This window comes from Amblyomma maculatum, chromosome 1, assembly GCF_055883805.1.
Source record: "Amblyomma maculatum isolate TAMU_Amacu chromosome 1, ASM5588380v1, whole genome shotgun sequence".
Lineage (NCBI taxonomy): Eukaryota > Metazoa > Arthropoda > Arachnida > Ixodida > Ixodidae > Amblyomma > Amblyomma maculatum.
The window spans coordinates 363,447,575-363,461,616 of record NC_139344.1 but is presented as its reverse complement, the minus strand read 5'-3'; the positions used below and the strand labels follow the sequence as shown (position 1 = coordinate 363,461,616).

Here is a 14,042-nt window from a genome sequence, read left to right as displayed (position 1 = left end):
AAAACTGAATAAAAGATGTAAAACGTTGAACCAACCATCCAATGAGGCTTTCACCATCACATCTTAGCAAGTTCTAAGCATTTACCGCGATTTTTCGTGAGCCGTATGCCATCATACAGTGTCATCCAACATTTCGTATTTTTAAAAATTTGCAAGGCAGTTTAATGAAGAGTGAGGAAAGCAGTTGGCCCCGACTAATGCCACAAACGGCAGCTGCTATCATCAGTCTAAGCATCACTGCCCCTAGTAGTCCTCGGCCACGGTCTCGTCTTCCGGACAGAGTTTACTTTCACGCAGCGGCACCATCACGCCACATATGTCGTGAAACATCTCGAGGCAATGAACTGGTACCATGTTTACGACATTCTTCGAAACCCAGAGCGTGCATTCTGCAAGGAGAAAAAAGTTTGGCAGTATGAAATATATTTCATTGTCACACGGAGACAAGGGAGCAATATTACTATAACTAACAGCCTGAAATAACCTTCCGGTATATAGAAAGCGCGAAGAGGATTAACAGAACTGTATAGTAACCATGATGACACTCGTCGTTGTAAATATAAGCTTTACTTATCATGTATACGGTGCACAAGTGAACTATTTACCGTCATTGTCAGTCACTCAGAAGTGATGCACCAATTTAAAGGGACACTGAGGCGGTTTTCAGATGTGCTAAAACTCTAGATCTTTTAAGTAGATTATTTGTTGATCACGTCTGTGGAGCTATTGTTTCGATTATGCATACAACACCTGCGTATGGTACGGATACACTAAACCTCTTATGGCATTAGACTGGAAAATGAGTGTCATAACTTTCACAAAGCCACACAGTGCTGCAATCAACTAGCAGCGTAACGACGGAGCAGCATCGGCAGTTTACCCGGTCCTCAAAATGTAGTCACGCGAAGTCTTAGTCAACCACAGGTGGCGGCGTGACCAGCGGTGAGCCCCGTCGCGCGTGGGCTGCGTATGTCTCCTGAAAAGAGGCTATTTCTGCTCTGTTCTGCCTAATTTCAATCTGATTTTCGAGTTCGAAGCATTAAAGACTGCGGTCATCATCATTAACTGGCGCGAAACACCAGCCGAAGAGGAACAGAGGACGACACGAGCACTATCGCACAATAGAATTTTTATTTCTAAAAACGTTAGTTAAATGGTCACTAAAAACAACAACCAAAACAAAACCAGATTCGTTATAAAACCGCCAAGCCCTTTAAAAAGGGTACGCACAGGCAGAGGGAGGATTAATCGCGAGATGCCACTATCCTGCGGTGAAACACATAGACCCGACAGGCTGTTGTATAACTGAGTGGTTGTTTGAACAGCCGTACATCTGTTAAAGCGACTTTTTCATCCAATCTTGCTGCGCACTGCAGGAAGTGTAAATATTGTTTCCCCGATTTCAACATGACACATACGTCCGATATGCAGAGAGCTAGTTTAGGCTTTCCTGTTAAGAAAAGTGACACCTCTGTAGCTTCGCCTTTTATTGATCTGGTAGAACAAGAGTTTGGTGCTCTCGGTGAATATCGAGCGCCCAGGCAAGAGATGCTTGTCATGTACGAGATTTGTTTTCATGACGCGATTAAGCCTCCCTTTGCACACATTTATGGTTTTTAAAAGGCTTGGCGGTTTTATGATGAGTTTAATTTTGGATATGGGTGTTGTTTTTAGCGCCTAATTAAATAACCTTTCTAGAAATAAGAATTCAGTTGTTAGACAGTGCTCGTGTCTTTTCCTGTGTTTCGCGATGCTTTACTGCGGTTTCATTCCAACTCGCCCCATTTTCTGTTTTTGTTGAAAACTGTGGTTTTCTGCAAAAAGCCCGATTTTTGTAAACAGTGGCGCAGTGTAACTTTAAGAAATCCTTTTAAGCACCTCGGGCATGTATTCATTTTCAGGGTGGCACCATTTACATTATAGATGTAAATGGCGCCCGTTTTACCGTTTTACATTATAGATGCGCCAGGTTGGCGCATCTAAAATGTAAAACACTGGAACCCGAAAAATGTTAAATAAGAAGTGCTCTTTTCGATGGTAGCTTTAAGCCCCGCCAGGCTGGCGCAGTGATTACAGTGCTCGGCTGCTGTTCCCAAGAATGCGGGATTGACTCCCGCCCTCGGCGGCTGCCTTTCTACGCAGGCAATAATCAAATAGAGATAGAGCCACCAACGCTCTCTAGCGAGGAGGTGGCTTTTGCAGGTTTTAGTTCATCGCTTTCTATGTCGGTTATTGCGGTTTTGCATCATTCATGGCTCAACCGAATAAGCATCATTCTAAAACGTGAAACGACTGAAGAGTTATCGTTATACGCAGCTCTGTGCGCAGTTTCACCGCAAGCAGGCCAGCAGTTGAAACAGAAAAATCTTTGAAAGTGTTCACAATTAAAAACGCAAAATACTGTATTTGCTGCCGTCATTGAAGCAGCTTTATTTTTCATGATCTTACTAACAGCAGGTGAAACAGCTTAGATATACGGACAGCTTTTTCACCTGAGGTCTAGTTACCCAGCTCATCTCTTTTGTTCCCACTTGCAGTAGCAACCATTTTCGTCAGCACGGCAGGGTAAGAAGTGGAAATATCCATTTTATCTTTGCATGCTTTCACGTAAGTCACCACTTTTTCAGACGATGATGTGAGAAACTGTAACATGTGCGTCTGTGATCATGGCGTGTTATGAAGAAACGCGCTAGAACAAGTTCCATTGTATACTTACGATGTTCGTAGTGCGGTACTTCCGTGATTGCACAGTCCTTGTAGTCGCTCCAGCGAAAATAGGCAACTTCAACCTCGTCAGAGTCTGTGAAAGCGGATGGATATTACTGCACACTTTTGTAAAATCAAACTTGCAATCGTCCCATTTCAGCGAAGACTTGTGGGACTTTAAATATTTGATGTATATCCAGCGGTATGAGAACCGATACTTGTGCTTGCCTTTTCTGTTTTTGCCTTGGAAGGTGTGAATAATATTATGCTTATACAGGTTGCTCCAGCGGCTAACTGGCAAAGTACTTGGCACGTCGTTCTCCAGTTTCGTGTTCCTGTCTTCAAAAAAGTATCCTTATCCTTGTCGGTTGACCTGCCTTCCCGTAACACCGTAGCATGCCGCAGCTAGTGTTCTTTGCTCTGTGCAGTTCTTCGCCGTTATCAACACTGAAAAGAGTTTGACACGTTTGCTTCTGTGAATTTCCTAATTTTCTACAAAAATAGGAGCAAGGGAGGTATATTTGTATACTTTTTCTCACCATTTACCTCTGTTAAGTGCAGGTGTTTGCTAGATTTTTTTATAAAATGGCCCCTGTTCTTGGTCTCTAAAATATCACCTTCTGCCGGTCATACCTTGGGTACAGAAATCCATCAGTACTAAACGAATCTAATGCCATGAATGGCTAAAGATGTTATTGCTCTTTGTACGAGTTAAGCGCGAATGCAATTACGGAACTCGAATTGGCACTGCCAATATGCCAATGAATGCCAGCTCTATATTATTAATGAATTCTTTTGTTCGACGTCGTATTCACGCTCAAGCTTTAGGAATTACTACCATAAACTTAGGCAGCGACGGATGCTAGAGAAGGTGCACTCGTAATGGCCTCCCTAGCCGTTACTTCCGTACTGTCATTCTGTGGGCTGTGGTGTAGCCTACCTACCGCAATACAATAGAGAATCTCTATCATCAGGAAGTCGTAAAAATTCGTACGCTTTAATTTTTTAACGCGGTAGCGTTAAGGAGCTCGTATCGCAGAAAAGCCGGTGTCGTCGGCGGCGTTGGCCGTGAGCGATAAATCCCGGCATGCACTTCATAAATAAAAAGCAACTTCCAAGATGGGCTGGGTGGGAATCGAACCAGGGTCTCCGGAGTGTGAGACGGAGACGCTACCACTCAGCCACGAGTTTTTTTTTTTGTTTTTTTATTGCCTGCTTAGACATACATCGCTACACAACAAAAGTGAAAGAACACTTGAGAAGAATGTACATAGCGTCGGTATGGGCTAAAACTTCCAGCCAAACCTCGACTGATGTAAAGGAGCTAAAAACTCTTCATGTGCATAAGGGGCTCAATTCTCGATACCCATTCGGGCACCGGGTACACATTCTTGTGGGTTGCCACGAACGCCGCAACGGATTCGCAGAAGTACTGGCCTTGCATCAATGTCGGCGTGTCGCGCTGCCATGCAGGCTTTCCATATACAGTGCAATCCCATCAGCATTATTGCGTCGAAAGGGACGCCTTCATCATTTTCCACAGCTAGGAAACGAATTCCTCGGGGGTCTAGTGGCAGGTCTTTTTTCAGTGTTCTTTGCAGTATGTCCCAAAAGTCACAAGTTCGATGCTTGAAAGCGGTACAAAAGCGCTTCTAGGGAATGCGGTGTTGCCTTAAAAACGTGCCGTAGAACGTTATACTGCGGTGTATACGGTAATTATGAGCATGTTACTTACAGAAGTCGCAGTTACACGAGTAGCGAAGTAAGTTTCCGCTACATTTCTTCTGCGCACATGCAGAGCCATCTTGCGGCAAACACAGAAGAACCGCTCCTCGCAATGTGCGGCGCTGCCCCGACACGTGGCGCGCCACTCGCCCCTGACGTTTCGCCGTGCACCCTCACGGGTTGTAGAACCAAGCGTCTTTCCTTTCTTTGGATCACTATCTTCGCTCACCCGCTTCTCCCCTTCGGGCAGCGCGGGTACCGGTGGAAGGATGCCCCAATACCCTTGCGTTTAATAAGTTTTCTCGACGAGGCGCAATAACGCTATCGCGTTCCACTCTTGAAGGCGAAGCATAAGCGTCCTCCAAATTTTTTCGTGTGTTTTATTTACACCTTCATATTTTAACATAACATTTCCGTATGGTATGTATGATGCCATATCCATTCAGTATTAATATGAAAATTTTTTTATGCCTCATCTATTTAGACTCCGAATGTTGCATATCACTCAAAGAGGAAGGCTTTCCAAATAATGAAATCTTCATACGGAAAGCTTCAGTTAGAATATCTTCATGTAGAAGGTCTGTCTTAATACCGCAATTTTAACAACAAAATATCATTTTAAGGTACTGTTGTGCTAACACAGAGACACCATGGCCGGGGCTTCCCACATAATGACAGCTTCATTAGCGCACCAAATGCTACCTTCGATCGTGGAAATAGCAGGGAATTGATGTCGTGCTTCATGCGCACTCTGCTCATTTCATTGCGACTTCAGGGCCGACGCCAAACCTGAGAAATATATCAACAAGGCGGGAAAAAAAACTTTCTCTAAACATTACACTGCCTTAAAAAATGTAAATGTCTCCTGATATTTCTTCATTACGGAAGACTAATTTTAACTTATACAAACAACTGAACAGCAAAATTAAGTCTTGTTTCCTCATTTAATTTCTGTAGTATATTGTTTGTACCTGGTCTAGCATCAGCTGCGTAGTCCATTATGAAGGAAGCCACTCACTCGAGGGTGCAATGCTATCGTGTTTTCGCAATAGACTGCCGCAGTTGCTACGTTCATTAAAGGTTTCGAAATGCGCCTTAGAGAAACGATCACGGTGTTGCTCCTTTACTTGCATCTTTTCTCTTGCAAGTTCACCACTCATTCGTGTACCGACTAACTCGTTTCTTTCACTTTCCAGATGCTTTTATAACTAATTAGCTCAACCTGATCTCTGAATATCAACAACCAGAAGGTCAAATCTTTACAAAACAAACATCGCTTTCCCAGCTTTCGTATAGTTACTGTTGGTGAAGGGCTGATTGTTGAGCTGACGAAAAGATATCGTCTTTTCTCCTTCTGCTTATAAGTGGAGCCGGCGGTTATTGCTTTTATTAGATGTATATCGAAAATAATCAGAGAGGTTTACCATGGCCCACAGTGAAGTTAGTGGCATCCGGCGTAGCTCCGGCTGTGTGGTGAAAGCCGACGTGTTTCCTGAGAAATAAGAACCATTAGACGCGAAAATTAACTGATTTATCAACTGCTCCGAGCGAAGGAACTTTTTCAGACACTTTGTACTTAAATGAGATGAAAAACTTAGTTTTGCTCCGCGTCTCTATAATTTCAAAACAGTTAGTGAGTGGTGTGCATTGCCAAATGACAGTATTTCTTGGTTCCGTCAAAATGGTACTGAACAACACTGCTTGGACATACAATTCGAGGTTTTAGTGACAAGCCTTCTTCTCCTTACCCGCTATATGTTTGCCGTATTGATCAATCCACGTGCAAAGTTGATGTAAGCGACGAGGCATCCTAATTGCTATTGCTCTGAATGCTCTTGTAAAAGAAAAAAGCTGCACTCAAATTAAATTTCTCTTAAAACGTTCCCTCTCTAAGACCTTTTTCCGCGTTTGCTATTCGTATTGTTTACATGCTTATGCCACCGATATCCCAATGTTACTGCACCTCCTACATTAAGAACACTTTTAACTTGTCCTCAGTTATGAATTGTGCCTTTGCACAGCGGCTCAGAGCGCGTGACTGCCCACTTCAATGCCCACATCAGTGGTCCACATATTCAATGCGCCCGCTCATAGTAGTCCCTTACCTTACCGGCGTGGAACTCCGAGAAAGGGGGCATGGTCAGTTTATTTTCAGCAGCTTTACCACGTCAAAATAATAACATTGTCAGTGAGCGTGTCCGTTGACTATATTTTCTGTTATCATTCCTTCAGGCAGCGTTCTCATTAGAACTGTCGTCCAATACCCTAAAGCATCCATAATAAGAAGGCAGGTTTAATTGAGATGTTTTAGTGGTAAACATTTAGATTATTAGACCTATAACTGAAGCTTCAAATTTAATGCTTCGCTTTAAAGCGACAGCCTTTCTAGACCCATTGAACGAAATTCCGTTTTCGAGAGTTGTGCGCGGAATCTGTGCTTCGGATCTGTGCGATAATGTGTCACTTATCAATCACCGTGATGAAGCCATCAGAAAAAGAAAAGTGTCCCTCCAGGGAATCCAGCTTCCATCCTTCGGATCCCCAGCCAGGCGCTTTAACCAACTTCGCCACTGCTGCGATCGTGAAACGTATATAATGATTCTCCTTGCCTACCGTGAGTATGATAGTAGAAGAGAGATAAACACCTTGTAATATTTTTAATATTACAAGGTGTTTAATTGTTCTTGTCGGCGGTGTGCTCAAATAGCTCAGTTTCAAGTACTTTCGACTCACTATTTCGCTATAATATGCTGCTAAAATTCATATTGATGGCGCGGCACGCAGCATCGTTTCGTTTTGTATCCCTCCTCTGAAGCATCCAAGGTGATTTATTTACCGTAGTGTAACCCGCTCTTATACATTTATTTATCGACGTTGGTAGAGACCTTAAGAGCCTATATAGGTTTTTAAATTTCATTCTTGAAACCGTCTGAAATGCTTTTCTGCTTCACTGCTTTCTGGAAACATTTTAAGGGTGTAGGTAGAACGAAACATTTATCAGAGGGTGAATTCGGAATTCTGAGGCTCATATTTCTTGATATCTCAAAAAGTGTTAATACCAACATATCGTTTTACGCCCTACAACATGTGCTGTAACTGTTATGTTGCGACATGTTTAACATAGGAGTTAGGATTCCTATCGTAACAAATTTTGTTCGGTAGCTACTCAAATATGCAAATGATGCTTTACAACTCCTTGTTTATGTTTTTTGCTTTTGAACTTTTGAACTGATTAGTTCAAACAGTGGTAGTTAAATCTTTCGGCATTGTTGGAGCGTTCTGTTGCTTACGAATAAAGTTGCAATAAATGACAACATTACAAGACTCCTTCGATCAGCGGCTACTGAAAGCTGTTAATGAAGTAAGGTAAACTCACAGTAAGCTGTGGCAACCTATTATTGCATGCACTGATGTCTACCCTACTCGTTTTTTCCAGATGCAGTAGAAATCTGAAACCAATTGCCAAGAGACGTTGTGAGCCAAACAGAGGAAGAAAAATCTGAAATAGGTGTTAGCACGCACCTAGAAGATTGCTGTGCAAACCTGTAATCCTGTTGTAAAGTGTACTTTGGCGAAGAAAATTGTACTTGTATTTTTACATGTTTCCCTCCCTGTGATGACGCTTATATAGATGGTTAACAGTATTGTAGTGTGATAATCTTCGTCATCATAACCACTGGCATGAATCGCGTGCTGGCGCACTCGAGGATGAAGAAGTTGGTCGCTCTCTTGGTGCTTTGCTACGCCTGACGCTCCGCTGCGAGTTCATCCTGAGCGGCTGGATCCATCTGGGTTGACTTAATAAACACACTCCTACAATTGGTGCAGGTGCTGCTGGGTACGTTCCCATCCACCCTGGAACTAAGAAGCCGCACATTACCCTCTGCTTCCATCATGCCGGACGAGACCACCTCGACATCGTCGCCCATCCCAACTATGGTCCTGTGTTCTCGTGTTCCACGGCAACGTGATCAATGCCTCGTCAGTGGCACGGCCGACCAGGACTCGAGGATTGATTGTAGGCGTATGAGCGTGTCAGCAGTTACAACAGATGGGATGACACTATCAAGCTAAGTAACGTAATCTTTTACCTGACCGACGTGGCGAACCTCTGGTTTTGCAACCGTAAGGCAGACCTGCCATCTTGGTCTGCATTTAAGAAGACTTTTGTGGAGGTGTTCGGTCGTTCTGCAGTTCGCAAGCTTCGAGCAGAACAACGCTTGCGTGAGCGCACTCAGCATGCCGACGAGTCATTCACCAGTTAAATAGAAGACATCATTGACCTGTGTAAACGCGTCGATCCACTAATGTCCGAAGCGGCTAAGATCGGAAACATCCTGGAAGGTATCTCTGAGGACGCGTGTCAGATGCTCTGGGGGAAACGTCCTGCCATCGTCAGTGACGTGATTAAACTTTGCCAGAGCTACGAAGAGCTTCGTAAGCAGCACGCGTCTACCCGGCGGTCCGGTGTTAGAGACGACGCCATCTCTACACTAGCACAAGGTGATTCTACTCCATGAGAGGACAGCCCTTGGATTCAAAGATCAAAGCCTTCGTTCGAGAAGAAGTCGCTCGCCAGCACGCGATTCTGGCCAGTGGTTATAATGACGAAGATTATCACACTACAGTATGAACTTGACTTAATGAACACACCCCTACAGTATGAATAAAACAAATGGAACGTAAAGCTCGCATTACAATGAAGCGACAAAAGAACAAGCTTTCTTCTCAACTATTAGCCCTTATTGAATGCCCCCGGTACCCGAAATCAGTCCGGAGGTGTCCATAGTGGGTTTTGAACTTTCCCAATTTCAGGAAAGCTGTAATGAACAATATATTAGTCTTTACTCTTGCTTTGTACCTTTTGCCGTCGCCAGCGTTCAGTGACCAGACATAAGTAACCGTCTTCGCTAGAGGGTCCATGTCTTTTCGTTTCGCACTCAAGCATTCGAAAATGGTGTCGTTATTTACGTCTGAGATACCGATGCCGTATGGAAAGTTGGCGAAGACCTACAAAGAAGATTAACATTAATCTTTATTAAACGTTGGCTGCCAAGAAATCTTTTTTTTGGTGATTATTTTCGTGGAACAATTTAGTGTCTGAAAACCTTATTTAATTTTTATAAGCACACTTCAGAACATCTCACCGCAAGAACTACTTTGTATAGGAAAAGCATAGCAGCAGCAGTGAGGAAATTGAAGATACAAACATTTTTCATGCGTAGAACATCAGCAATCCCATATGACTTTTTTTTTTCCTATCTTTTTACATGTGTTCCAGATCCTACGGACTCAAGAGGGCTCGGAACTAAGCATCTTTTTCTGAATTTGTAAGGCTCTAATAGTGAGTGGACATCATAAGGCGTCCATTAGTTTCGGGTTATTTATTTTTTTCATGGTTTCTTGCTATCTTCTGTCGTGGCATAAAAGAAAAAAATATTTTGTCACCCATTATTTGACGTCATCATTCACAATAGATAACGCTAATCACTATCCTGTCAATCAACAAAGTCTTCCTCTGCTGACATTCATTCTTCTGTCATTGTGTATGCCGATATACTAGCATATACGAAAGCACAGAAAATATCTACATTTTACGTCGTTGCCGTGTCATACCTTAAAAGCGTCTGGGACATCCCGCGGAAGAACATTAGGCCCATTTCCGGCGTCAGAGACTATGATCAACACGGCTACAAAGAAGGCCAAGACAACTGCTGGAGTACGAATCATTCTGGCTTCTCAATGAGAGCTTTATCTTGGCGCTGTACCATTTTATACTCTGCATCCTGTTATCGTAGACAGTTTCGAGCCAAAACCCCAGTTTGAGCCTGTAATTGCCTTTTGAATTATCTCGACTGACACAAAATTATATTTTAGAAAAAAATCAGATTATTTCCATCTTCTGTTTCGTCTTCGCGGGGAGCCGCCAACCATGACATCGTTCAGGCTTCAATGCAGTTCACAGAAGCACAAAGCAGCGTGAAGCCAAATGCATTACTCTTGTCTTATTATGGAACAATTGTTTTGTTTCCACTTTAGAATATATGTCGGATGGAAGGCACATGTGGTGGACCCCATGTGGAAAGGCTATTTCCGCTCTTCAGGTGGGCCTTCCTAAAGTTGCAGGGCTTACACGGCAGATAGACCACACATCAGAAGCTTGAGACCAGCTGGTACGGGAACCATCACAAATTATCAATATCACACAGCTAATAATTCACTGATGTCAAAGAGCTCCTTTTATTCAATATGTTTTGCGAAATGAAAGCAGTATGAAGACAGACTGCTATATTTGTACGTCAGCTCAAATTCTTGAAATGCAATATTTTACTGATGCCGGCCAAGCACCCCGCTAAGGGGATACATTGCATAGAGCTGCCAAAGAAGATGTGCTCTTTTCGGTGTTCCGCGCTGGTCATCGGGCAGGCATTCGAACATTAATGACCAACCTGTGGTGCAGTTTCGATAGTACATGTGCAGTGTACAATATGTATGCCGGGAGCAGATCATGTGATTTAAGAATAAAACATAGACCTCAATTCTGAATCAACACAGCTTCTTGGTGTTGTTGGTGTACTTGAATATGTGAAAAGGGTGCGTTTTGTCTTTTTTCTTGTGGTGTGCATGGTTCGGCAAAGTTTTTTACCTTAATTCTGATAGGGAAGGAAAGATTCGTAGTACAAAAATATATTTTTTAAAAGATAAATTTCTATATTTCGAATCTTGAGTGCACAAGTCATCTGAAGCTACTGCATAGACAGAATATCTGTTGTTATGGCATGTCAAACGGTTCTGTTTGTAAGTGTACCATTATGTGTTCCTCACGGCCTTTCAGAAATATTTAACGAGACGGCAACACCAATTCTTTTTTTTAACCCCTGTCCATGCCACACTAGAATATAACCAATTTCTAGCGCATATACTCTTAGAAATGAAAACAAAAAGATAGCATTGCATTCCATTCCGTTTTTCTTCCCATGCTTGCCTTTAAGCAAACGCGGGTGCCATTGATTATTATATTGAGCAATGTAAATATGGAGCTTCGGGCGAAGTTTGAAATAACGGCACCATTTACAGCCTGGTAATTTCGCAGGATGCTGAAGACGTTTGTAGAGCCACCAAAAGCTATCTCTACTTCATAATTTTGTAATATCAGTACAAGCTTTGCAGCGTCCAAATGATAACACGAGTGAGCTGATCCTATAGAGGTTTGTCAAAATGTAAAGGACAGCATTGTTTTTTATAGAAACAACGCAGGATACTTCACAACAGCCTCGGCAGCTGACTGTGGGAAGTGCGGACATTATTTGAATTATAGGCTTCAATCAAATAAATTATCAGCTAAAGGTATCAAAGAAAATTATTATCTTTATTGCTAGGAAGCATATATAAAATGCGATATTGGAGGCTGCCGGAAACTAAGACAAGCTTAATTTCTACAACTTCAGAATTCGCAGTTGGTTCGCAGTGTCAAGTTGAACGAAAAGAGCAAGTTGCTAAGTCCACTGATATAATGAAAAACTGACGCCGTTTACGTAGTGTGTGGCGTCGAATGCATTTACGTGTAAGCTCAGAGATACCAGTTTGACAATAGGCACTGGAAAAATGATACTCAGTATTCTGTGAAAAACACATTTTTAGCATTCAACATTTTCAACCGCAATGCATTTCTGAAATCCTATTGCCTTAACTCTTCGTCAGCGCTCATAGCCTTTAATTTCATGTAGTAATGTTATGCCTTAAAAAAAGAATAAATAGTTAACTACATAATGTTACATATTAACTTTTGCGTTTAACACTACCGCACAAATGATATCTGCCTTCCACTGCGCTCTACCTGGTCTGACCACACCGAAATTTATTTACCGGCTTCAGAGCGAAAAATCTCAGCCGAATAATTTGAAACACCCTTTACTAAGCCTGATAATGTATCAAGATGACAGTTGAAAAGATCATTCATGGCACCAATTGTACATAGAATCACTTGAAGGTACTTTTCGAAAAAACACGTGTACTTTCAACACAGAATAACTAAGACTCCACTCTCGGCGTTCATTGCAACACATCATAGAAAATCACTACATAATAACTTACTCAATATCTGGCGACATGTTTTTCAGAAGCACTTGCCATGTCTGTTTCGGGCGTGTAAAGGGCGTGTCACTTTGTACGGCCACTACATTGTTACGTGGTGGCATATGGCAAGTGATGAAACACGGAGACACAACAGAAACAGAACGGCGGTATGACATGACTACGAAATATTATTTAATGCTCAGCGAGCCTGCCGCGAGCGCTCCGCCCCGTGCCACTGTCCGCTTCATCGTCTTCGTAGCAATATGTTTTATGCACACTGGAAGGAGACCAAAGCGTCCGCGTGCCTTTTTGCGCCAATCCGTTTACTCTCCCTTGAATGGCATAAAAGCACAACACATAACGCAGAGAACATCTTATTTATGTGACTAAGAATTTCAGTTTTGAACGCAACTAAGCTTTTATTACCACCCAAAAATTTATGCGAATACAAAACAATATCACGCTTTCTGCAGTAGCTGGCGATTGTGTGCTCCAGCTGGCAGTCGATGAAACTAAATAAAGACACAATGAAAAAAGTACCGGGAGTCGATCAAATCGAGTGAACCAGGATTCTCATCTTACGAGATGTCGGAACAATAGCTGCTAAGCCATTACAGTAGATTGCATTCGAGCGAGAATAATTCTGGGCGAATCCTAAGGCGGAACTAGTTGGCTTTTTGTTTTATAAAAGGAATAAACACATTGCGTATCCCACTCTGCTTCGTCATGCAATATTATTCCTATATCAACAATACTGAAAACCTATTTCCCACTGACGTCATGCACATTCGATCAAGAACAAAAACGCTAACTAAACCACATATTTGTTTGTGAGGAAACTGTGCACAGAGGTGTAGTTCAGTCGTCAGAAATATTTAAGAAACTGCCTGTATGTGCCACACCATTTTGCTTGTTTTTTGACAATCAAGCTGTTTGCTCTCCTCTCTGGCGACGCCGAACAAAACTTTTCTTTATTTTTGCGACATAAGATCGTAGCGCCATGCATTTGCAGAGCTGCATAAAAGAGGCCCTCACCTGGCGGCATCAGAAATATGTCGCCGCGCTAGGATTCAGAATCAATGATAAAACGACCATGCACAGTGACAGATGTGACATGGGTCTATTAGAGAGTTCAGTGTTCTCTATTGCATCGCTTCCGCGTTCTGATCGTCTGTGCCAATCACCCCACAAGTCAATGAATGACGAGTTTTTGCTGCATCCTACACGTGTGCATTACACCTTATTGGGCTGATATGCCATCGCAGTCCAAGATAACAAAATAGCATCTTTGAGAGCTTTGTGCGTTCTGCACAGTGTTACAAAGATCAATTTCCAGTGGTGCCGGTCATTCTTTTATACGCACAATTTACATTGTCCGAGTGAGCTGATTTGCTGTTACTGTTGCATGCGCATATGAGTTATAACTACGCCTTGGGCTCGCATTATTTGTTAGATCTAAAGGCGAACTTGGCAAAGCTTGTGAATGGCGAAAGCTCACGCGTTAAACTGGGGCCTATAATGCCAAGTGCAGCACT

General features: G+C 42.6%; 1 protein-coding gene across 1 annotated transcript; it reads right to left on the bottom strand.

Annotated features, from left to right (window-relative positions):
* Nucleotides 1–243: 243 nt before the first annotated feature.
* Nucleotides 244–10,161, bottom strand: LOC146207980 (uncharacterized). The gene is made up of 5 exons (XM_084577905.1): nt 10,048–10,161; nt 9,293–9,441; nt 5,856–5,923; nt 2,717–2,800; nt 244–389 (listed from the first exon to the last, which is right to left on the bottom strand). The coding sequence occupies exons 1-5, from the start codon at nt 10,159–10,161 to the stop codon at nt 244–246; spliced, it is 561 nt and encodes a 186-aa protein (XP_084434031.1).
* Between the last annotated feature and the right edge of the window lie 3,881 nt (nt 10,162–14,042).